The sequence below is a fragment of the Leptopilina boulardi genome, unplaced genomic scaffold (genome assembly GCF_019393585.1).
Source record: "Leptopilina boulardi isolate dan_hultmark-lab unplaced genomic scaffold, ZJU_Lbou_2.1 LbouV2_373, whole genome shotgun sequence".
NCBI classification, from domain to species: Eukaryota; Metazoa; Arthropoda; class Insecta; order Hymenoptera; family Figitidae; genus Leptopilina; species Leptopilina boulardi.
Genome location: NW_026137944.1, coordinates 520,846 through 547,715, shown reverse-complemented (window position 1 = coordinate 547,715; position 26,870 = coordinate 520,846). Strand labels below are relative to the sequence as shown.

At 23.3% G+C, this 26,870-nt stretch overlaps 1 protein-coding gene and 1 long non-coding RNA gene across 2 annotated transcripts; both read right to left on the bottom strand.

The window, feature by feature from the left end:
• Positions 1–2,958: 2,958 nt before the first annotated feature.
• Positions 2,959–9,974, bottom strand: LOC127287830 (uncharacterized). The gene is made up of 4 exons (XR_007843939.1): positions 9,763–9,974; positions 6,726–6,826; positions 3,889–4,135; positions 2,959–3,642 (listed from the first exon to the last, which is right to left on the bottom strand). It is a non-coding gene; the product is annotated as an uncharacterized LOC127287830 (long non-coding RNA).
• Positions 9,975–16,280: 6,306 nt separating this feature from the next.
• LOC127287827 (uncharacterized) lies at positions 16,281–26,845 on the bottom strand. Its single transcript, XM_051314948.1, has 9 exons — positions 26,712–26,845; positions 20,777–21,014; positions 19,526–19,714; positions 19,246–19,329; positions 19,012–19,134; positions 17,302–17,504; positions 16,972–17,137; positions 16,512–16,611; positions 16,281–16,412 (listed from the first exon to the last, which is right to left on the bottom strand). Exons 2-9 carry the CDS (start codon positions 21,006–21,008, stop codon positions 16,346–16,348), a joined length of 1,164 nt encoding a protein of 387 aa, XP_051170905.1. The 5' UTR covers positions 21,009–21,014; positions 26,712–26,845; the 3' UTR covers positions 16,281–16,345.
• Positions 26,846–26,870: the final 25 nt, after the last annotated feature.

Here is a 26,870-nt window from a genome sequence, read left to right as displayed (position 1 = left end):
AAAATTCATTTACACATTTCTGTAGAAGGATTTCCTTTTTTATTGCGTATTTAAATCAGTTTTTAATAAAAATTAAATTAATAAAATAGTTTCAAATTTACTTTATTGCAACCTGATTGAAAAACAAAAGAAAGTGGTGTTCAATTTTGATCAAAAATATTATTTTTTTAGGTTTTATTTTAATATTTTATTTTAATTTTATTTTAATAATATTTTAATTAATAAAATTAATAATAATAATAATGTATTTTCAATTTTAAACAATTTTAAAATCATTTTGTTATTAACTTTTAAATATTTTTATGGTGATACTAAGTGAAAAATTGAATTTAAAGATGAAAGTATTGCTCAATTCCAAAGCAAGCAATTAATTCGTAATTTTCTTGAAAACAAACAATTTTTTAAAGGAATTTTTTATTCTATTCATTTCGTCGATTCCATAGAAAGAAACTAATTTTCCAGTTTTTCTTTAAACTGTATATTTTTTTTATAATTAATGCTTAAAGAAAATGTGCGCAGTTGATATAACCTCAAGGAACCATCGTTTTTTTTAATTTTATCGTTAATATGTAGGTTTATTTCAACAAATTGTTGTTTATTTATTAAAACATACTAATATATCGAAACGGTTTTCTCAGTTTTTTTTTAAATGACCTGCAAAATTTTTAAAAATGTTTTTTTTACTTCCTGTAAAAACAGTGAATTGGCGCTTGACCCCTTTTGTCATTCTACCCTTCATTTGTTGTTTAAAAAACAAATGAAAAGTGTTGAACACACACAGATATTGATAATTGGCAGTTCGCTCATTTGACAGATTGACAGGCAAGAAATTTATTTTTTTAAGGAATAGAAGCGTTTAAAATATCTGTAAGTAATTCATAAAAATAGTTGTCATTATTAGAATTTGAGCCCTACTCGAAAATTATATAAAAAATGTAATCGTTTTCACAATAAAATGGCATAATATGTATTTTACTAAAGAAAAATACATTTTTTACATTTTCCATGATGTTTAAATTAATTGTATAAAATTATTTTACAATTTAAAATTTTTATATTTTTTTGTTAGGTTAAAAGTCAATGTTTAGCTAAATACAACAAATTAATGTCAGTTTTTTATAAAGTTGATTTTTTTCGAAATTTATATGTTTAGATACTTTTACTAAATAAGTTGAAAGTTTCAAATCTTGTTAAAATTTTTTTCTAGTTCTTTAAAACAAATAGAGAGACATGTTTTTTATGTTTTGAGAAGAAAACATTTTTTTTAGTTACGGGCATTTGAAAATTATTGGGCAAAAAGTGATTTTTTGCAAAACGGCTGACAAATTTTTTCCACTCATTACAGTTTTTTCAAAAGTCAATATTTTTCAATTTAGTTTCTTGTTTCCATAGTAGTGTTTTTGTATCTCTTTCTTTGAAATTTTGAAAATGTAAAAATTTTGAAAATTAGCATTTTTTGAAAAATAAATTATCTCAAAATCATTATTATTATTTAAAATTCTGAAAATTTGCTTTTGATTACTATATAACAAAACGAACTTTTTCAAAGTAGGTTTGATAAGCCGGAAAATGCCTCGAAGGTCGCTACATTTTTTTTAAATAAAACTAATTATTTTGGGTATTTTCTGATTTTAGACTTTTGTATTATATTTCATACTCTTTTTTAGAAAATGTGAAAATAAAAGAATATTTTGGGAATTAACAAAATGGCGAACATTTTTTGAAAAATCAAAAAACTCGTTTTATTCAATAACATCATATTTCAGCTGAAAAAATAAACCAGGAAATATTTTTTCGGTTTTCTTAATTATCATTTTAATTTAGTGAAATATATGATTTCATTATTGACATTACGGATAAATATATATTTTATTTGTCTAGTAAGCGCAAAAAAATATCAAGAAAATTTAATTTGTTTCTTAAAAAACAATTTTTTTAATTTTCAAAAAGTGTCCAGCATTCTTTTAATTTTCAAAAATTTTTTAAATTGACAAAATTGCAAAAAAAGGGTATCAAAAAACACTAATAAAATCCAAAAATAGAATGTATATGTGAATACTTTGTAGCGGTACATATTCCCCAAAATAATGAGTTTTGTTATTTTCAGATAAAAAAATTCTAGCGACTTTTGAAAGCCTTTTTCTAGCCTATCAAACCTAAAAGCGCCTATGAAACCTAAAAATTTAATTGTTTAAAAAGTTAAAAAAAGTTTAAAAGCCTCGGATTATTTATACAAAATTTTCAGATTTTCTTTTAACAAAAACGACTTCATCATTTTAATTATTTTGCAAAATTTTAACATTTTTTATTAATTTTTTTTTAAAAGTTGATTTTTGAAGTGACGTCAAAATTTTTGTGTCATTTGATTACTGAATATCTAATCTCAACACCCAACATATTTTTTTTTCTGAATTTAGTGGAAATTGAATTTTATTCGGCAATTCAGAAATGTAGTATTATTATTCGTTGAGTTTATAAAAATTGTTAATATGTAAGGAGTTTCTTTGAGATTTTTTAAAATTTAATTAATTTGTGAATTATGACATCGTTTATTACAATATTGTTTATCAAATAAAAATAGTAACTGTTCGTTTTCTTAATATTTTATTAAATTATGAAAATTTTTATTTTTATTTTATTTAAAAGTTAATTTTAATTATATAATATATAATTATAAAATAATCTATTTTTAATCCGTTTAATCAAGATTTTCATAAAATAGATTGTTTAAAACACTTTTTAATTAAAAATTCTCAATAATTCACTTATGCACTTTTTGAAATTTGTAAATAATTTTGAAGAAAATAAATTGACAAAAATGACAATTAAAATCTTAAAATCTCCAGAAACTTAATAACTTTTAAAAATATAAAAAGTCACTTTTCCATATTTAATTTAAAAAAAAAATTTTTTGATAAATTAATTAATTTCAATAATATTTTACTAATTCTTTTCATTATTTTCAAGAAATAGAAATTAAGGAGAGTCTGAGAACATTTTCCGTTATATTAAGGAATTAATTTCAAATGTGGATAAAATCATTTTTATACTATTTTTTTGAGAAATTTAATGGTCATAAAAAGAATCAGTTAAAAAAAATTTTGACCATTTTCCAAAAATCAGAAAGAAAAAAACATTATCTAGTAAAAACTATTTTTTCATTTTTTTAAATTTCGAAATCCAGTTTTATGTTGAGATGCTGAAAATATTTGCTCTTCTCTTTGTACTTTGTAGAATTTTAAAGATGAGCATAAATTGCCCCGATGACCTTGAGGATAACCATGTTCAAGAGGTGTTAAAATTAGCAAAATCCAATGATCCTGAATTAATAAATGGTTATATAATGGAAAACATTCACAACATCGAAGATGATTATAACATAATAACTTCAGCTATTTATTATGTCATAAAATTCAACTATCCAATTTCGTACGTTCAAACATTGCTTCAAACGATTTCCCGAGATCTTGGCATTTGCGTGAATTGATTTACGCTCTTGCAAACAATGGTGAGATGCAACAAAACGAGCGATTACATAAAAACTGCTGTAGAATCCGGCATTTTTACCCGTGGATTTTCTGAATTAACGCACAATGGGGACCTTGCGATTTTATGTGAACAAATGATGAAGATGAAGAAAACCTGTAATAAAATGAGAGTAAATTGCCTGGATATTATTGAATACCTTTTACGTTTGGAGGTAGAACCCAGCGTGAAAGATATGTTATATTTAGCATTTACTTCTTTCAAATATAATGAATTTATATCTGAGCACGAAGTACAAAGAAGATTGGAAGATTTGGTCGAAACGTCTAATATGTTTAGAGAAATGACATTGAGATTAACAATGTATGGAAACCAAAATATTTATGAAGGAAGTAAACATACCATATATTCACTGTTACAATTGAACTTTCGAAAGGTTGCACAAATTTTGCAAAATGAAGGTTTTCAACATTCTCTTCGCTTGAAACTTTCAAATCTTCAAATGTTTGGATGTTTTCTGAACAGCCACTTCGAGGAAGCCAGCAGATTAGCAAATAAAATCCGGAGCGCTATTTCAAATCTGCTGATGCGTACTTCCATGAACTTTGATTGTGCTGTTTTAGTAGTTGAATACTTGTCAGAGAAAGATCTGGAAAATTTTAACAGAGCACTATTTTAAAAGGTAAATTATTAAATTGTAAAAAACGACGCTAAACTTAAATTATAACTTTTTGTTCAATTTATGTATAAACAAAATCAAAGATTTCTTATTTTTTTAAAAATTCAAATAAAAAAACGTCAAATCCAACAATTTTTGCACATTTTTATCTTTATCATGTGGAAAATTCAAGTTTTGCATAAAAAATTTATTTTCAGATGTATACTATGATAAAAATTCTCTTTTGCTAGAAGAAACAAAAATTTCTATTTTTATTTTAAAAAACTAAAAAAAACAATCAGATTTAACGTTTTTACTTGTTTTTAACAACACTTTGTGGAAAAATAGTCTTTCACTGAATTTAAAAAATTGGACTTTTTTTGAAAAACTTTGATTTTTTGGTTTAATAAAAAATTTAATATTTTTGAATTATTTTCAGCTGAACTTCAAGTAAAAATTAAGATTTGCTCGAGAAATCAAAAATCATTGAAATTCCTTTTAAAAAAAAGTAAAAAGTTGAATTTTATATTTTACGTTAATTTTTAGGTGCAGTTTTTGAACAAATAAATTTGCAAAATGAAAAATTGTATTTGGTTTGAAAAAAGGCAAATTGGGCATTTTTTATTTCATTTAAGCTTTGTCATGGAAAAATATTGAGTGTCAAAAAATAAAACTATTTAATATTTGAATAAAAATTATACTATTTTTTTTAAAAACTCTAATTTTTTCAGACAAGTGACAAAATGTCCAATTGAACATTTTTGGGTTATTGTCAGATGCAGTATTTGAATTTTTCAATTTCAATTTTACGTAAAAATAAAAAATTTTGCCTTTCAAAAAATTTGATTCTTTTAGTTAAATAGAACAAATTTGATATTTTTCGCTTATATTTTGCTGCACTACACGCAAAAAATTGTTATGCTAAAGAGATCAAGTTTGTATTGTTTAAAAAAAAATTTTTTTTAAACTTAAATTTGACAGTCCATTTGTAGGATCAGTTTGTGAACAAATGAAGTCTTAATCCGAAACAAACAGTTTGAATTGGTTTTAAAAAACGTATCAAAATTGTCATTTTTTTATTACATTTAACTGTGGTATGGGGAAATATCGAGTCGCACTAAAAAGTTAATAAATTAAAAATTTTAATTAAATTTTGATATTTATTTGAAAAAATTATAATTTTTATAAAAAAGTGATAAAATGTACAATTTGAAATTTCTTGTTTATTTCTAGCTGCAGTTTGTGAAATATTTTTAATTTTATCTGAAATGAAAATTTTTAATTATTTTCAAAAATGTAAAATGTTTATTAAAAATATTTTTTTAAATATCAAATCTAATTTTTCGTTTATTTTCAGATACGGTGTGTAAAAAGTTAAGTTTCACTAAAAAAATAAGAGAATTTAAATTTTTAGTAAAAAGAAGTATATAACGTTAAATATTTATATTTGTTCCTTACTTATTGTTTTAATACATGGAAAAATCGTGCTTAGCTCAAGAAATCAAGTTTGAAATTTTGCAAAGAAGTAAAAAATGTCAAATTTGATGCTTTTTGTTCATTTTTAGGGGCAGTATGTGAATAAATAAAGTTTTCATCAAAAATTAAAAATATTCATTTGTTTATAAAAACGTAAATTTAATATTTTTTATTTCAATTCAGCTCTGGCATGAGAAAATATCGAGCCTTATTCAAAGAATAAAAATATTTACGTTTGAATAAAGTTTAGAATTTTTTTTGAAAAAAGCCTAATTTTTGAAAAACAATGATAAAACATATTGTTTGACTCTTTGGGTTCATTGACAGATACAATATGTAGAAAATTTAGTTTTCTTCAAAAAGAAAAAAAAATTGAATTTTTTGCCAAAATTGAAAAAATTATTCTTTTTTAAATTCTCCTTATTAAACTAAAAATAAAATACTCTTACTCTTCTTTCAGTAGTGGACCGGAGAAGAATAGTGACTCCACACGAAACTGGACATGATTTTCACGAGATTGCAGACATAGTTCATTGTTTAATAAAAACGGTTCGATTGTGGGTTTGAGCTCATGACGCTGGTGAAGACGAATCCTTCAGGGACTAAAGAAAATTCAATAGAGGCGTTCGAAAAAGTATATTGTTCATGATGACCTAATTTTAGAACACCATTTTATACTAAATGATTGTAGACTTCTTCCTGTCCACGAATTTGAGAAATGGAAAGTAATTAAAGACAGTAATATGGTTCATCGCGCGCTATTAACCCAGCGATAGTATGAAAGTCACCCAGAAATCATCCACGTTGCGAATTGCATTTATTCACTGCCTCGACGATTAAATAGCGTTATTGAGAAAAACGGTTTTTGGACCGATTATTAAATTGAAAATTAATTCTCTGTCAGTCAAACACAATTTTAATTAGAATACCGTTCTCATTAATATTTTTTTACAACTTCTAATGATAAGGACTTTCCGCATTTTCGACTAATTAAGTTAGAAAATTTAAAGCGACTGGCAGAGAGTTAATGTTTTTTATATTCATTGAAAATTTAATAGCAAAAACCGCTATCAAATTGAATTATGTCTTCTCAAACTTCTCTTACCGCGCCACCTTTTTTACAACTTCCATATGGTAAGCACTTCCTTTTTTTAGCAGAATGATACACTTCCATTTCGTTCAGTATTCACTTTAGTCGTTTATTTCCTGCTCAAAAAACAATTATTTAATAGTTTAGAATTCTAGAATCTCCATACTGAAGACCAAGCATGTAAACTTGCAGAAAACAAAATTGAAATATTTGTAATATAAAAAAAAAATTTAATTTTTTGCAAAACGGATGAAAAATTTTTTTGTTTATATTATTTATTATTATTATTTATTATTATATATTTAAGGAAAAAATTTTCAAATTGACATTAACATAAATATTAATTAATTATAATTATCAGTTAATTGAATTATTATTTACCCGAAATTAAATGCATCTACATTATTATTTAAAAGCATTTTCAGCTTAAGAACCAAATTTTTATAATAAATTTGTTTTAATAAATTCTAATATTCGAAATATTATTATTGAAAGTAAAAGAATAAGAAATAGATCAGTTTTATATCATTTCGGTGTAGTTGGGTAAATTGGTTAAATTAAATTATTTCGGGGTTACGTGTTTCAAGTTGAGAGCGCATACAAAAACAGGCATTTTTATAAATTTTCGCAAAATGTTGATCAACAACTGGGTTTTTCACCTTAAGCAAAATTTTATCCATCTGAAAAATCTCTTGATAAAATCAATGAAAAGTGTTTCAGAGCAAATCACAATCACTTTCTTTTGTTACTTTTTTATCGAAACAATTTCACAGCAATTTTTCTGCAAGTTTACATGCTTTTGATTCGCCGTCTAAGTTTATTGTTTGTATTTCAAGAAATATTTGATATTTATTACTTTGTATTATTCAAAAAATGTTGTTCTTAATAAATAGTTTATTGTGTGTATTGTAATACATTTCTAATTCTTTTACAAATACTTTTATTAATTTCTTTAGATTATCATAATGATTAGAAACAATAAAAATATCAATTTAAAAAATTATAATGTTTATAACTACAAATAATATTTAATTAGGAGCAAAAGTTAATTATTTTTCAATAATTGTTTTTAATATAAATAAATTAAACATATAAATTTTCTGAAAAAAATTATTTTAGGTAATTATTTTTAATCAAGAATCTATAATTTTATCAGAAATACTTTTTTAAAAATACATGAGAATACTAAATTATAACTACTTTGTTCAAAACTTTAATAGTTAAAAAAATTGAATCTTTTTTTCAGAATTTTTGATACTTCGAAAAAAAAATTTAATCACTTTCAATCAGAATCGCTGTTGTTTTATCAGAAATAATATATTATAATTAATTCTAATAATGTTTTTTTGCATTTTCTAGAATCTATATAAAAATAATTATTTATATATGTCTAATTTAAGCTCAATTGTTCAAATAATTCTTTTTCAAAAGCAGGATAAAAATTGAACATTATTACAACATTTAACATCAAGCTATACAAATTTTTATTTATTTATTTATTTATTTAATTACAATGTACGGGCTTACAAGTAAAAAGTTAAAAATGCCCTTTAGTGCAAAAGCACTTAATATTATAAAAATATATAATGAATATAATCACAGAATGACGAAATCATGTAGGTGACTTATCGACTAATACAAAATTAATTTTCGTAAGTCGTTTGTGAATTTTCCTAAAGATATACCAAAAAAGTCTAACGCGTGACAGTACTCGTTACCTCTAGTACAAATTCTGTTAATAACACTGTTGTCTAAATAGTTAGATTTATTAAATTTAACTCTGAACAGTTTTTGATTTCTTAAACCTTTTGAATTTTTAATTCTTTTTAATTGTAAAGATATTTGAAAAATAAAAAACGTATATGAACGCAAGAAAAATTAATGTCTTTAATTAAATTTCAATTTGTTCAAATAACAAAATTAATCGAAAAATTATTTTAAAAAACTTTTTTTGTTAATTATTTTTCTTCTTTTTCCACGACTTTCCAGGACATAAGTATTTTAGGATTTCAGGACATTTTCAGGACTTCCAGGATTAATAGGCAACCTGTAAGATTTAAATTTGGTGAAGTGAAAGTTTTTTTATAAAAAAATATAACAAAACATGAAAAAAACTAAATGACAATTTTGTGAAATTGAAATTTAATTAAATAAAAATTCAATCTCAAGCATTTACATCAAATGGATATTGTGATGAGAATCCAATTTATTAAATTTTTAATTTGTACTAAATTATTTATCTTTTATAATTAAAATCATATTTATCAATGTTTACAAATTGAGGCTCAATATTGTTAAAACATGTTTAAGAACATTTTAATTAACAATTATTTCAATATCCAGTTATGAAACTTTTTTATTTCTTTTTAACAAAATTTTTTCCAGTAGATTTTGAAAATATAAAATTAAATTATTTAACAGATTAAATACAAAATCAGAGTCTATTTATTAAACTTTGAGAAAACCAAAAACACTCTAGATTTTATCAGATTTAAAGAAAAAAAAATTAAAAAGGGTAAAACCTTTTTAATTTTTTTTCTTATTAATTACAGTCAATTAAAAAATTATAACCATGGAAAAATCCAAAAATACAATATTTACTCTATCAAAGAAAAAAAAAAGTTTTAACCTATCAATTATTACAAGCAACAAAAAATGTTATTATAACTTTAACATAAATTAAAATTCGTGCAAATAAAAGTTTCTTTTGAAAATCAATTTATTTATTTCAATAACAATTTCATGATTATGTCTGCAATATAATACTAATATTTAAAAAGGTAAATCAAATTGAATAAAATTTTAGCAAAATTTCTTTTCATTTTATTAATATGTGACCTGGACAGTTAAAAGGGACCTGTTGTTCGAAAAATTAATTTTTTATTGATTGGTGATTCTGATAGAAAAAAGTTTTCTCTATCAGAAACACCAATCAATAAAAAATCGATTTTTTCGGACAAAAGGTCCCTTTTAAATGTCCAGGTCACATATGTTGAACAATATGAAATTATATTATGGAAATTTTTTATTAAGCATTAATGAATCACATTACCTGTAACGATAGTTGAGGATCGAAGGATCTTCAGCGGTGTTAATAAAAAGTCGGCTTGTATAAAATGAAAATAGTTTTCTTCATCTTGTTGAAACTCCAGCCATTTAAAAATTGACAAAAATTAAAATTCAGCCAAATTAAAGCTCATTCAGAACATAATTTTATTAAATGCCAATCCTGCTAAATTAAAATTCCGGCAAACAGCATCTGAACAATTGGCACTGTAAAAAAACAATTACTGATTACAAATAAATCTACAAATTTTAATAATTCAGGCTTGAATTAAAAACCAAAGTATAATTATTTATTACTTTTTATTGTTATTCATTATTTTTTAGAAATAAATAATGTGAAAATTAAAAGCATATTTTCTACTCAAAAGTCCATATACACATAACCTCACATAAACTTATATTCACATAATTGCAATTAAATGTTTTTTCGCTACTTTTTCTTAACAATAATTTAATATTATGTAATTAATAAATTACTTGTCTATTACTGCTAGTAAACTTTTTAAAGATATAAAATTGATATAAGACACACACAAAAATAAACAATGGGTTCTTTCTACACGTCTAAGAAATCAACTTACCATTTTTTCAAGCAACTATTCCATAAATTCTGTTCTCTTCCTTCACTCTAAATAAAATTATTATTATTCACTATTTTTTTCGAAACATAACATTATTATTTACACATTTTTCGTAAAATATAATCAAAAGAAAATTAATAACAAAATTTCTTTTCTCATATTTTCCGATTTGACAGTTCCTGTTCCACATTCCGCAAAAATTAATCGCTCTACCACGAAAACAACATAGAGGGTAAGCAAACCACTTGAAAATAGTGCCTTTTCCTCAGGGAAGGCATCGTTGCACTCAACTGTACATAAGCGTTAGGGCATAAAATAAGCGTCAGTACAGGATAGAGGATGGAAAAGCCAATTCTACTGATAATAAATAATTATAAATAATTTTACTTTTCTTTTTTAAGTAGTAAAATCAACTACTTAAAGTAATAGTTTTAATTGCAAAAGATTTATTAATTCTACGAAAAAATGTTCTTAAAGCCTATTGAACCACTTTCAGTAGTAAAGTTTACTACTTAAAGTAGTAGTTTCAATTGCAAAATATTTATTAATTGTACCAGAAAAATGTTCTTAAAGCCTATTCAACTACTTTAAGTAGTAAAATCTACTACTTACATCTTGAGTTGTTTTAGCATTTTTAAATTAATTAATACAATCACAAAATGTAATTCTACCAATTACATTCTTAATTGGTTTAACTATTTTTATATAGTCAATAGAATCTTTTAAAACAATAATATAATTGATTTTTCAATTTATTTTATTTTCTTGTTGAAAAAAATCTTAAAAATGGGTATATGATTTTTGGTCTTTACAGTAGGAGTAGTCTAACCTCTTGATTAAGAAAATATCTTTAGATAACATATTATGTCACAGTTCTGTTCACTTATTTATAAAATTGCCATACATAAATTAAAATGGTATCTTCATTTAGTTCACAGCAGTTTTCCCTGCCTCTAGTGTGGTCCGTTTTAGATATATTTACCATAGCTTGACATGGCTGTGACGCTGTTCTCTATTAACGTGTTACTTAAGGAAAACTGATTAGGACAGTTTTTTTAGAAAGTGTCCTATTTTGTAATATAATTTTTATTTTTAAAAAATGCCAATTCAACTATTAAAAATTTTAAATGTTTACGGATCAAAGTTTACATATATTAACGTATTGAAATACGTTATTTCATTAAAAATACTCTTTATTTATTCCTAACTTTTTAATTTAATTTCTCCTAAGTTTTTTTTTCTTTTATTTATTTTTAATTTTTGATAAAATTTTAAAACGTTATGAGTTAGAAAATCAGATGATTTAACAGGGCAACATTTTCTAATAAAAGAAATGATCAATAATTTTTGGAGAATAAAACTACATATACGTATTATTTATAACTAACTCTAGTAAACACTTTATTAGGGGCTTCAGACGTGAGTTCTCGTCAAACTTCTATAATAAAAAAATTATTAAAATACTCAATGTGAATTTTTTAATTATTAATAACTTTTTTACGAACTGTAATCTTAAGAACTTACTTCATACAATTTTTTTAATAGTTATCTTAAAAACTTAGTTTCTCAAGATTTTCTTCGAATAGAGAAAACTGACGAGGCCATGACTAAAGCTTTATTTTAAATAGTGCATAGTGGGGCAACTTTTACACTGGTATTATGATATTTCAAAGAATAAAATGTCAACATTTTTGTTGCTCTCTAAATCTGAATTTATTTGTTCACATATGACGTCACTTAATTTTTCAAGAGTTTGTACCTTTACCCTATCTTATCATGCAATTTTTATATGAGAGTAACACATTGTGTCACGTTAAATAAAGATTCCTTTACTCTTTAGAGCGTGATATGTGTGAATGCTCCTTTAAAGGAATTAGTAACCTTTTTGAAAAATTATTAACAATAAAATAAGTTTTTCTACTTGCAATTAAAAAGTTCATAATTTAAAAAAACTTTCACTCATTTTTGTGTAATTTTATGTAAATTTCAAGATTTTAGCAAAAAATTGTTTCTTCCAATTTTTCTGTTAAAAATCTCATAACTTGAACTATTTTTAAGTTATTTAATTGCTTTTTGGAGTAATGTTTCAGTTTTTATTATATGATTTGAAAATATTGTGAAAACCATAAAAGGTTTTTGAAAAACAAAAAATAAATTTATAAAAAATATCACCTGTTTTTCTAAATTTTCAATTATTATTTATTAATTAATTTGAAATTTTACTTAATATTTATTTATTATTAATTATCGAAATTAATAATCCTATAACTAATCATATTTTGAAATATTGTAAAAGTAATGAGATTTTTAAGGAAAACTAATTTTTTGCTGAAATCTTCAAATTGAATTTACATGACGTTTTTCCGATAACAGAAATAGCTGTTCCCTAATGGAAATTTTATTTATAGTATTTACTAAAAATAGAAAAATAATGTGTACATTTAAAAAACGACAATTTTTTAGTAGATAAATGTATTTTGTTAAAAAATTTATATAAAAAAATGTAATCAATATTTAACAAATAGAAGCGAAGTTAACCATTAATTAATATTTATTTAATATCTTGTTAAATAGATAAATTATAATTTTACAAAGAATAATAGGTAATCTAAAAATTAACAATATATCCATTACATGGCTAAATAATTTAAAATATTTATTATACAGTTTAAAATTTTAACAAGTATGGAAGCCGTCAATAATGCTAATCATATTCTTGAGCCAGTTTTAATTATAATTTATTTTGCAGGATCTACAAAAAGTTATTCATCAAAAAGAATTGCAAATAGCTGATGCCAGCAGTTACACTGCTTTTTTAGATAATGTAGGTGTATTTATCAATACTTAATAATATACATAATTGTAAACATTCTATAAATCATTTAATACATATTAAATATATTATTTTCAATAATAATAATTATTTTGAAAATTTAAATTCAAATTGGTAACCAACACCAACCTAACTTGTGAAAAATTGAGAGTACTCATAAATTATGAAACTGTATATACAATTTACTATTACAAGACAAGTTGTTCTGTTAGTTAAGATGTCCTATCGTTTGCGATAGAATCACAGTTCTATTTCAATTCAATTTAATTTTTTAAATCAAAAATACTCTTAATATTATATTTATGTTTTATAACCTAGTATGGCATGGGGAATTTTTTCATTTTAACATAAACTAGCGATGTACTCCTCGCTCGCTAACGCTTGCTCGGTTATAGTTGTACTTATTTTTGTTTACTTAATATAGTTTATGAATATTATATATATAATTTATGTTTTAAATTAATATCTTATTAATATTGTATAAAATTTATCTTAATTTTGATCAGTATCATTGAAGAAAGAAATGAAAATTGTTAAATATTAGATGTTATTTTTATTATAATGATGACAACAATCTTCTATTATATTAAGTTAACAAATTTCCAAAAACGACACCATCCTTGGAAAATCTATATTCACTTATTTTCAAATAAATTAAAACACTTTGCTATATGCTTTTAGAAAATCTTACATACTTTTTTTTGTAACATGTTTTTTTAATTTAAACCCGAAAAAGGGTTATTTTGCAATTTTATGCAATTTTATGCAATTTTTTACGAATTTTTGGATATATACCTTTAAAATTACTCTATTTTTAAAAAGTTACATATAAACAATTTTTTTCAATTTTGTATGGTCTTTTTAAATTATTTATTATACCTTCCATCACATGTTTTTAGTAACGGACAATTATATGTTGCTTTATCAAGAGTAACTTCAAAATATAATCTTAAAGTATTATTAAATAAAAATTCAACTATTACATATAGCGAAAAAGGAATAAAAAAAAGGTAGGCAATGAAAAAGAAATTTATGTAAGAAACATTGTTTACCAAGAAGTATTACAATAATATTTAAATCATGTTTTAAAAAAATTCTACTACGAAAAAATCTACTAACTCTACTTTATAAATAAATTAATTCATTGAATTGGAAATGGCTGCGCTGAACAGTAACGGCAGCGCCATAAAAAAATATTATGATTATAATTAATATTATACTGATCATATCGCATAGAAAGGATTAAAAAACCACTTAAAAGAAAAAAATATATAAAATATGCTCCCTCATTAACAAAAATATATAAAATATAATCAAGTAATAACAAAAACTGTAAACTGGCTGCGCTGAGTAGTAACGGCTGCGCTATGAGAAATATATATTATAACGTGATTTTTGCTTGATTGATTATTTTTATGTTATTTTTACTCTAAATTCACTAAAACTATTAATTTTAAATTTTATTTTCTCACGTTACTTTATTTTTAATTTATTATTTTTTTTAAAAAAAGACGCCAAGTTATTTTTATGGAAAATAACTAAACCATTCTATATTTATTTGAATATAATATAATATCCGCCTGCTGGCTCAGCACGTCATTGTGTTATACCAATGACCCGCGGAGAGTGGGGGGGGAAAGGATAAAGACACAAGTAAACACTTCACTTAATTTGTTTCATAATATATTTTTTAATTCATAATTTAAGTAAATCAAGTATTCGGCAGAAGGCCGAATAATATTCGCATTTATAACGTTAGTACGCGAAAACTTTTGTATATAACTGAAGGTTGTATTATGATTTTAATTTTATTTATTGATTTTATAATGTGCCGATCTGGCTGACAAAATTATTATACTCGGGACTCACCGTCTATACGACGTCGACCCCTCAAAGAACCTCGTCCTGACATGATTAATAATTATTTATTTTTTCATGAATCCGGAGGGTAAAGTAGAACGCTACCGTGCCACAGCGCATCGTAGCGCTCTCTATCCAAAATGGCCGCTCCCAATGTTGTGACAGCTGAGTATACAAATGAATATTCGTCTTCCTGGTGCTCTTGAATATTCGGGAATCTCTTCCAAATATATACACCAGGAAGCACTTCCCTTGTGGTACGTCAAACATTATTAATGATATGGAAAAACTGACTCATTTTGTTGAATCGGAGAATTACTCCGATTAATGTCCATTTTTCATGAAATAGAAAAATAATAAAATGATAATGTGGACAACAATTTACTGTTTCCGTTAAATCGATCTGGTGAGTCAGCAGGTATATTTAATTTTATTCAACTATTGCTTAATTTAATATTTATAATTTTTACAATTCTCTTGTTATTTTATTACTTTTGACAACATACTGATTTTTATTTGTTTTTTTTTAGAAATGATGGTTCTCTCCACAGGGTTAGCTTGCGGGTGATATAACCCACATAGCACGACATTTTTCAGCAAGTTTGCAGCAAGTTTGCACGGCAAACTTACGAAGTTTGCATTGCAAGTTTTCTGCAAACTTGCGAAGTGTATAGAAATGTCCTCAGTGCTGCAAGTTTATAATGAAAACTTGCCGAAAGTTTGCAATGAAAACTTGCCAAAAGTTTAAAATGAAAACTTGCCGAAAATTTGCAATGAAAACTTGCCGAAAATTTTTCATGTAAATTGGCTAAAAACTTTCATTGTAAATTAACCGAAAACTACCCTTATAAAATTACTGAAAATCTTTATGTTAAATTTGTCAAAAAATGTTATAGTGACCTACCCAAATTTATCCCGAAATATATTATTGTTATTTTTAAAAAATTTTGCATTGTAAACTTACTAATAATTTGTTTTTAATTTGACTGAAACTACATAAAAAATTTAATAAATATTAGGTTATTCTACTTAAGGAAATTAATATTTTAAACTGATGTAATGTTAAAAGGTTAGAGATAATTAACATTAATTTAAATTAGTTATAGTACTACAATTCTTACAATTATATAATAATGAATAATGGAGCAAAGGGATAAAATAAAATTATTAATTTAAAATAATATTTTTTTTAATAATTAACAAAAAGAGATGACGATATAACAATAAAATAAATTTTTGATTTTTGAAAAAAAGAAAACTATTTTTATTTCTTTCTTCTTCTTGAAGTAAATAAATTATTCTTCTTCCGAATGGATACTTTCAATTTCCTCTTCTAATGTCACTTCGGTTTCTTTTTTTTTCCTAGAAAAGAAAAACAATTTAACACTTATTCAGGGAAGTTAATACATTTAGAAATTAATAATTATTTTTTCTATCTAAAATGAAGTATATATAACTCACAGTAAACGATTATGTCTGTTGCAACATTGGTGTAACCAGCTTTTAATTCCAACATACACCTCCTCTCTACCTACATTAGGTATTATTTTCCTGACTGCCTCTAAAATAACAATAAATAAGGATAAAAATTTATAGATTAATATTTTAAACAATGGTTTTTAAACAGATGAATATTACATTTTAATTTATCTTTACTTAATTGTAATTTTTAATTAAATATACTTATATGAAATTTTAATAATAAACATTTTTTTCAATATTAATTCACAGAAAATATAATCAACGTTGCAACAATATTTCACTAATTTTTTGGATATACAAATTGTGTAATAATAATTATAAAATTCATTATAGAATTATTATTATTAGTATTACTGGTAATCTATAGTAAATTATTACTAAATTATTACTTTTATTAGTAAATTATTAGTATTATAATAATAGTTACTTTTACACTTACTGAATACAACGAGGTTTATTTTCAGAGGCTTGAAAGCTGGCTTCTTTCTTAGTCTACCCAAAAATGTATAATTTTTCCCTAACTCATACGTAAGAAGTTCATCTAGCATGTTTTTTATTGTGATTTTAAGGGAATGGCTTCTTCCAATTGAACAAAGAGCATTAATCTAAAAAAGAACTTTAATTAATAAAGTATAATTATTTTATAGAGTAGACATTAAGGGCTAAATGGATTAATTAGACCTTTAGATAAAAAAATCGATTATCACATTTTTATTGATTTTGGTACAATTAAATATACTTTTTATATTAATAACTATTAATAACTTACAACTTTATCACGAAAACGTCTTGATTTCATTTTTTCTTCAGCATCCGTAAGTTGCTCTTTATTTTTAACTGGAAATATTCTTAGCTCTTCATCGTCAAAAAAATTTTGAATTACAGGACTGCTTTCTGATTTTTCAGCAATCGATTTCATCATTACATACATAGCATTTATTTTTTTTATTGTTTGTTGATCAATTTTAGGACCTGAAGGATGTAAAATATGTTTTATTAATAAATACTGTCATCCGGGGCTAATATGTTAAAAAATCGGAATTCTGGGTTCTATGATTAAACAAAATTCCAATTTTTATAAAAAAATGTTTTAAGGTATACTGTTGACACCCTTTTAAATATTTTCACAAAATTTTATCAGAAAAAATTGTTTATCTTTAGAAAAAATAATTATCTCAGTTATATTAACTGAAAATTTGTACCATAATAGCCCCGTAGTTGGGGAAATCGTGGTGAAAAAGGGGTTTTTTATTCTTAAAATAATGTATTTCAACCATTTATAATTTTTCAAAATTTTAAGAATCTGACTTTAGATTTGTAATCATCGACTTCAAAATTCCTTAGAAACCCATTTTTTAAAAAAATGCAATGATTTTTCAAATAATCATCTGCCATATTGGATCAATTAATCAACTTGTAAAAAAAAGTCCCCATTTTAAATTTTCTGATACAAAAATAATTCATTTATACATAAAATCGAACCGCATTAGTTTTTGTTTTTCTTTAAAAAGAAACCGCAAGTTAGATGGAATCGTACTCTGAAACTAACTTACACAAATTTAACGTTCTATCCAATAAACCAACTTAAATATTGGTAGTTTAAAATTTTTCAGAAATATAAAATCTTTAAAAATCTGTATATTTTTATAACTTGTGAATAACCTAAAATGTCAATGTCAGATTGGTTCGTTGGTTAACTCTTTCGATTAGTGGTTTCAAGTTTTAACTCCGTATTATCTCAATATTATAAGTAATTTTACCTTAAGGGGAGGAAAAGCTGAAATTTCAACCTTTTGAAATTAAGGCTGTTTAAGGTTGTCTATTTTTTGTTAATATTGAATATTTAAAACTGTAATATACTATGTGAAATCGAAAAATAATTAATTCATTAATAATTTATTAAATAGAACTTAAAATTTTTAAAAATCGGAAATTTTAAACTAATATCTCAATTTTTATTATTTTAATTTTTTTTAATTTCATTATTTGAATTTTAAAAAATTCAATTTTTTCAAAAAATAAAATTTCTGATAAATAAAAAACATTGTAACATTTTTAAAAAATGCTGCTTTTAATTTTTCGTAGTCAAGTATGATTTCAGGTTTTAAAATAATTTTAAAAAAATTGTTACCCCTAAATCAAACCAATTATTATCAAACCAATCAAAACCAATTATCAAACCAATTTTATCAATTATTCTTTTAAATTCAACTTCTGCAATTTTAATTATTTATCATCGGTAATTTTTTTGTAAACTTCTTTCATGATTTGTCTTCTAAAATAGACAAAAATATTTTTTTATTTTGGAAATTTACAATAATTTTATATCCCAAATAAAAATATGAAAAAATTGACACCCCTTGACAACATTATTTTCGATGAGTTGAAATTACACCGGTCCCTCTCTTTAAAGCGGACATTTTAATGTTACTATAATTTTTAATTTAGTTACTATTACTACTTAGGAAATAGCTATTACCTTCCATGTGAAAAGACTCAGATGAATCTGTGCGAGAAGTATTATGACTTACAGGGCTACTATTAGAGTTCGTTGACGAAGATGTTTTATTTAATGTCACAGCGACGTTACATGTTTCATTTTCTAAAAAAATTGCAATAAATGTTATGGTATTAATAAATTTAAGTCACTAATTCTTTTCAGTCGAAAGTCTATAGAATAATCTTAAAGTAAAATCAGTGCAAAATTAATTACCTTCAGGTACAATTGGACTGTCGTTATTGTTTAATTGTAAAGTAGCACTTGGTGCTGGTTTCCACAAAGTGTTACTTATGATGGCTGTATAAGACAATATATTAATTTTAATTTATTTGAAAGGTATCTAGTTATACATTTTTATGTATTATAAAACAAAATACACTAGATACAAAATATAATTAAATTCATTTAACTGGAATTAACTAGATTTACTATAACATTATGAATATATCGACACAGTTTAAAGAGCGCTTTAATTATTCTTAAAAAAAATTACCAATCTGTTTGCGTTTCTTTGGTACACTGCATTCAGGTTCTATGGAATCGTCAAACTCCTCGTATTTCTTTTTAATACATCTAACATGTCTAGATTTTTTTAATTTTTCAAAATTTTTATGTTCATCACTTTCAATGTCAGTCAACTGTAAATATAATTCGCATTTCTTCATTGCTGCTTCATAAGAATCTGAAAAACATTAGTACAATTTAATACATTGAACCCTTGAACGCCACCAGTTTGAATTAAAAAATTTGGATATCCTGTGGACAACCTCTGAATATCCTAGGATATCCTGTGGGCTTTTGAGGTCACTGATTACTAATCTGATGTCAGTTTTTTAAAATTTATTTAAAATTCAAAATGGCGGATCAAATATGGTGGACGAAATTTTAATAGTTGAGCTAAGCTCTTTAAAATGACTGCGTGGGGGATTTTTCGGTAGCTGATTACGAATCCATTGTCAGGTTTTAAAGATTTTCTAAATTCAAAATGGTGGGTGCGAAATAACGGATTTTTTTAAAATAATTACATTTGCATGAAACTTGTTATTCGGGGGTTTTTAGGGTATTTTTTTATTATTATTAAAAAAATAAAAACAAAAGATGATAAATGGAATTAGTCTCAGAAACCCTGAATAAAGACTTTCATGCAAATCTGATAATTAAACAAAATTGTCCGCCATATTGTATCCGCCACACTGAATTATAAAATACTGATACTGGATTCGTAATCAGCGACCCCGAAAACCCTTAACAGCAGTTAATTCGCCAATTCGTTTACTATATGAATTAGTAACCGTTGTGACTAATTATTAGTAAAAAAACAAATTAGTATAGAGGAATCGATTCTTTTGAATTGAGGATCACAACAAAATAAATCGATCGACGCTAGATTGACAAAATATACAAAATGAAGATCCAACAAGGAGAATTTTTAGAAGTTTTTTTGATTAGCTTGCAACTAGTAACTTAGATTTTTCACTGTCATTGATTACAAGTCTAATATTAAATTTGGAATTAATGATCCCAAAAGCAGCAAAGTATCAAGTTATAAGAAAATCGTTTTAATTACAATTTTTTGATTCATCGGATGATTAAAATACTAAACTTGACTAAAAAACTTAAGTTTTGTTAAAAAATTAATATTCGTTGATGTTAGTGATATTTATGTAGATAGAAGATATATGTCTCATACGCTTTATTGAAATTTTGTTTTAATTTAATGTTTAACTGAAAAAATAAAACTTACTTGAATAACTAAAAAGTTTAACCACGGGAAATGGGTTTCCATCCTGGTCCGAAAATTTTCTTAAATCAATATCTCCTTCTTTTTGTAATAAGCTGTATAACTCCTTTTTTGAAATATTTGATGGAAAATATGACGCTATTATTTTTGAATCGTCATAAATTGCCCATTCGTCTCTTATAATTTCCAGAGAACCATCATCGAATTCAACAATCGCAAATTTATTGTCACCCATGATTTACTAAAATTTTTCGTAATCAAAATATATAAAAGTACGTAGTATAAAAAAAAATATTTTTAAAAAATTCAAAAATTTGCAGATGGACTTTCACTTTGGCGTAGAGTAGATCATACGTATATGGGGTAAAATTCCTGTAGCGTACTAAGTAAAAAAAACTTTCATCTGATCGTGCAGTAGCTTGCACGTAGTTTAGCCATAGGGGTGAGTACTTCAACTACAAAGTGTAGTTAGGTTTTTTCATAAATAGTCGGAGAGGCAGGGCAGGGGGTTGAATTTTTGTGAAAAATTTAAACAGTGAATTTTTGAAGAATTGTTACTTTTTAATAGAAAGATGAATAAAAAATTTGACCTATATGTTTTCAAAAGGTTTTTTTCTGCTCTTTCGAAAGGTGCAAAATTTTTTCAAAAAATTCAAAATTAGACCCTTTTTAAAAAATTAAAATTTTTTTGACTTCTTTTTTAAGTTTGGTCTTTTTTTTATTTTTTTTTTGAAAGTTAAAAATGTGTATTTTCACAACAAAAAATATTGAGATGTCCATTTTTATTATTTTCGAGATATAACAGCATCCAACGAGCCCTATATGATCTATTTTGGATTAGAGGATTTTTTATAAACAATTGCAATGTTATCCAATTGATTATTAGACGGAGAGAAGAGTGTATTGAATGTAACTACGCGCTGAGTAACAGTCACTAAACAATTTCGTTTGTTTTTGACTGACAAAACAAATTTTAAGGATAACTAAAATTTTGTCAGATGTATTAAACGAATAGTGAATTTGACATTAATGAATATTGTTCCTTACAAGGAACAGTCAAATTGACTGAAACTCTTCTTTCCACGTAACAATCCACTTATCGAAAGTACTTATAATAGGGCTCATGGATGCGGAATGGTGTCAACTTTCATTTAGTAACGTACATATATATATATATATATATATATATATATATATAATATATATATATATATGATTTCCAAAGGTTTTTTTGTGTCCTTTCGATTAGTGAAATTTTTTTTTAAATTTTACTCCATTTTTTAAGAATCATTACAATTATTTATAAAACATTCTCTAATCCGAAATAGTTTTTGAAGAAACCTAATAATACTTCGTGGATAAAGTTTTCACCCCTTGGGATAAACTATGTGCAAATTATAGCTCGATTCGATCAACTTTTTTCTCACTTAGGAATTTTACCCCATATACATTGATATGGAATGACCGATTCCTAACGTAACCTTGTCGAAAACATTGGTTAGGTACACTAGATATGGAATGACTCATACTGAAGAAAGCGGCGAAATCTTTTGTAGTATAGAAATGTTCTATTATATTTTATTATATTATATAATTATTTTAATATAATGTTTTACATTAAATTTCAATTAATTATTAGTTTTAGTATTTAAATTTAATTATACTTTTAAATACAAATACTAATTTTAAAATAATATAATATAACATAATATAATATATAATATATAATATATAATATATAATATATAATATATAATATATAATATATAATATATAATGTATAATGTATAATGTATAATGTATAATGTATAATGTATAATGTATAATGTATAATGTATAATGTATAATGTATAATGTATAATGTATAATGTATAATGTATAATGTATAATGTATAATGTATAATGTATAGTATGTGTATAGTATAGTATAGTATAGTATAGTTTATAGAATAGTATAGTATAGTATAGTTTATAGAATAGTATAGTATAGTATAGTTTATAGAATAGTATAGTATAGTATAGTTTATAGAATAGAATAGAATAGAATAGAATAGAATAGAATAGAATAGAATAGAATAGAATAGAATAGAATAGAATAGAATAGAATAGAATAGAATAGAATAGAATAGAATAGAATAGAATAGAATAGAATAGAATAGAATAGAATAGAATAGAATAGAATAGAATAGAATAGAATAGAATAGAATAGAATAGAATAGAATAGAATAGAATAGAATAGAATAGAATAGAATAGAATAGAATAGAATAGAATAGAATAGAATAGAATAGAATAGAATAGAATAGAATAGAATAGAATAGAATAGAATATAATATAATATAATATAATATAATATAATATAATATAATATAATATAATATAATATAATATAATATAATATAATATAATATAATATAATATAATATAATATAATATAATATAATATAATATAATATAATATAATATAATATAATATAATATAATATAATATAATATAATATAATATAATATAATATAATATAATATAATATAATATAATATAATATAATATAATATAATATAATATAATATAATATAATATAATATAATATAATATAATATAATATAATATAATATAATATAATATAATATAATATAATATAATATAATATAATATAATATAATATAATATAATATAATATAATATAATATAATATAATATAATATAATATAATATAATATAATATAATATAATATAATATAATATAATATAATATAATATAATATAATATAATATAATATAATATAATATAATATAATATAATATAATATAATATAATATAATATAATATAATATAATATAATATAATATAATATAATATAATATAATATAATATAATATAATATAATATAATATAATATAATATAATATAATATAATATAATATATAAAATTCGATTTCTTTGAAATATCTTTTGAAGGAACATTTCTGGGACTGTATAGAGCAGTTATTCAAGATAGTATTGTTGGGATCAGCGAAGCATGAAAATGTAAACAAATAGAGACATACAGACTACCTACATTGACTTTTCTTTCACTGCATTAGGATTAATAATACATTTAAATACAAATATTAATTTTACAAAATTAAAATTTAAAGTCAAATAAAATATATTTTAATATTATAATATAATATGTATTTATGTTAACAAAAAAGATATCTATGGATAAATTGATTTTTAAAATAACAATTTCATAATATTAAAATTTTTACTGTATAATTTAAAATAATATAATACATAATATACTATATAGGCGAAAACATGTGAGATTTCCGTCGACCCTTTAAATTCGGCCGCATATATTATTTTCTTGCTCTGTAGCGAAAAAAAAGACATAGGTATTTTTTTACTTTTTTATTTTTTGAAAAATTTTCGAGTTATGAATTTTCAAAAATTCAATTTCTTCAATGTAGACCTATTTTCAATGGCTGATAACTTGAAAAAAATGGATTTTTTTAAAATTTTTGATAAATGAACAAAAGTTTCAGTTTTTCTGTTACTTCTCCATAATGTTAACAAAATTTTTTTTCATTTTTTATTAAAGAAATAAAAATTTTTATAAACCAATTAAGTTTTTTTTCGATATGATTTATTTTAAAATTTTTTTTAAAACATACTTGGAAGTACCAAGAAAATTTTGCAAAAAAAATTCAGAGTGGGCCGATAACTTTTATAGATTTAAATAAACATTTAAACACCGCGCAGTAAAATTGTTAAAAATTATTTTTTTTCTTTTTTTTTGAACCTGCAATCATATTTCACTATGAATGAAAAAAAATAATTTTTAACAATTTTACAATTTTTTTAATTTTCAAAAAAAGTGCAAAATGCTGCGCGCGGTGTTAAAATGTTTATTTAAACCTATAAAACTTATCGGCCCACTCTGAATTTTTTTTGCAAAATTTTCTTGGTATTTTAAGGTATGTTTAAAAAATTTTTTTTTTAAAAAATCATATCCCAATTTAAAAAAAACTTAATTTGTTTATCAAAAATTGTAATTTTTTTAATAAAAAATGAAAAAAAATTTTTTTTTTATATTATTAAAAAGTAACAGACAAACTGAAACTTTTCTTTTCTTATAAAAAATTGAAAAAATCCATTTTTATCAAATTATCAGCCATTGAAAATAGGTCTACATTGAAGAAAATGAAATTTTGAAAATTTTTCAAAAAAATAAAAAAATACGTATCTCTTTTTTTTCACTACAAAACAAGAAAAAAATATATTTGGCCGAATTTAAAGGGCCGACGGAAATCTCATGTGATTTCGCCCATATATAATATTATTCTATATTATATAATTCACTTTAATATTTAGGTTTTAAAACTTAATTTTTGTAAATTATATTTATTCAGCAATCTAAATGTAGTGATAGAAAAGTGTACACAGTTTGAATGTCTTTAGTTGTTTATATTTCATACTTCACTGATTTCAACAATACTATCATAGATTACCTCTCTATACTGACCCACAAATTTTTCCTTAAAGGATCTTCCAAGAAATCGATTTTTATACTGTAGTTAATTTAGGTAGATAAATATTCGCCGTTTATATAATATTAAATATGTGGGGCATTCCATCCCAAACCAACATGACGTTGACTTTGACCTTTTCGTTTTGGCTTAACTATTTGTACCTTTATGAATCTCCAAAAAAAGGTTTTTCAAATTTTTTCTTCATACCGTTTACAAAATATGAATTTTTTAAAAAATGCAAATATGCAAAATTTTCAAAAAATGCATGAAGTGAAAAAGATGTATTTCAATATTATCTACAATTTTCGTCTAAAATTTTTGATATGATTAATAATTTATGATTTATTATATTATATTATATTATATTATATTATATTATATTATATTATATTATATTATATTATATTATATTATATTATATAATACTTTTTAATATTATATAATTTAATTTAATATTTAGGTTTTAAAACTTAATTTTTGTAAATTATATTTATTCAGCAATCTAAATGTAGTGATAGAAAAGTGTACACAGTTTGTATGTCTTTAGTTGTTTACATTTTCATACTTCACTGATTCCAACAATACTATCATGAATTACCTCTCTATACTAACCCACGAATTTTTTCTAAACGGATCTTCCAAGAAAATCGATTTCTATACTTTAGTCAATTTACATGGAAAAATATTCGCAGTTTTAATCAATTAAATATATGGGCATTCCATGCCAATCCAACATATCGTTAAGTTTGACCTTTTTATTTTGGCTTATTTATTTTTACCTTTATAACTCACCAAAAAAAGCTTCACAATTTTTTAAAATTTTTTCCTCAATCCGTTTAGAATATATGAATTTTTAGAAATATACAAAATATGTATTTTTCAAAAAAAGTAAATATGGAAAATTTTTAAAAAATGCATAAGGCATAAAAAATGTATTTCAATATTATCTGCAATTTTCGTTTAAATTTTTTCTTACTTTTGCATATTTTATCCAATGAACAAAAACAAATCAAAAATTTTATGATATTATGTATGGTATTAACCATAAAAATTAAAAAAGTTTGGTATTGTCACTATGATCTTAATAATCAGTGCATAAAAATACATAAAACTACATTGTAAAAAATCTGGAGATATTTTTAAAAAATTTCGAAAAAATTAAAAATATCGTTTTCCCACGTCCAGATTAGGCTTAAAACTTTTGTAAAAGAAAATAATTTTTTTGAAAATTTTTTGAAAAAATCGAAGGATACAAGCAGTTTTAAAAACAAGATTTTAACATTTAAATTTAAAAAATATGAAAAGTTTTAATTTTTTATTTTTTTGCATGAAATTTCCAAAAAGTTTAGTTAATAACACACATTTTGAAAAACATTTAAACTAAATATATTATAATTTATATTATACTACATTTTATTACTTACAAAGAAGTTGATGGAAGATGTCCCTTATTGGAAACTACACAAATACACATAAATTATTTTCACTTCTATTTTTCTTCCCCTTCCTTTGCAAGATACTGATATCAACTAAAGGAAAAATTTTGGAAAGTTCAAAGCATTATACCATGCTTGCGACGTTGT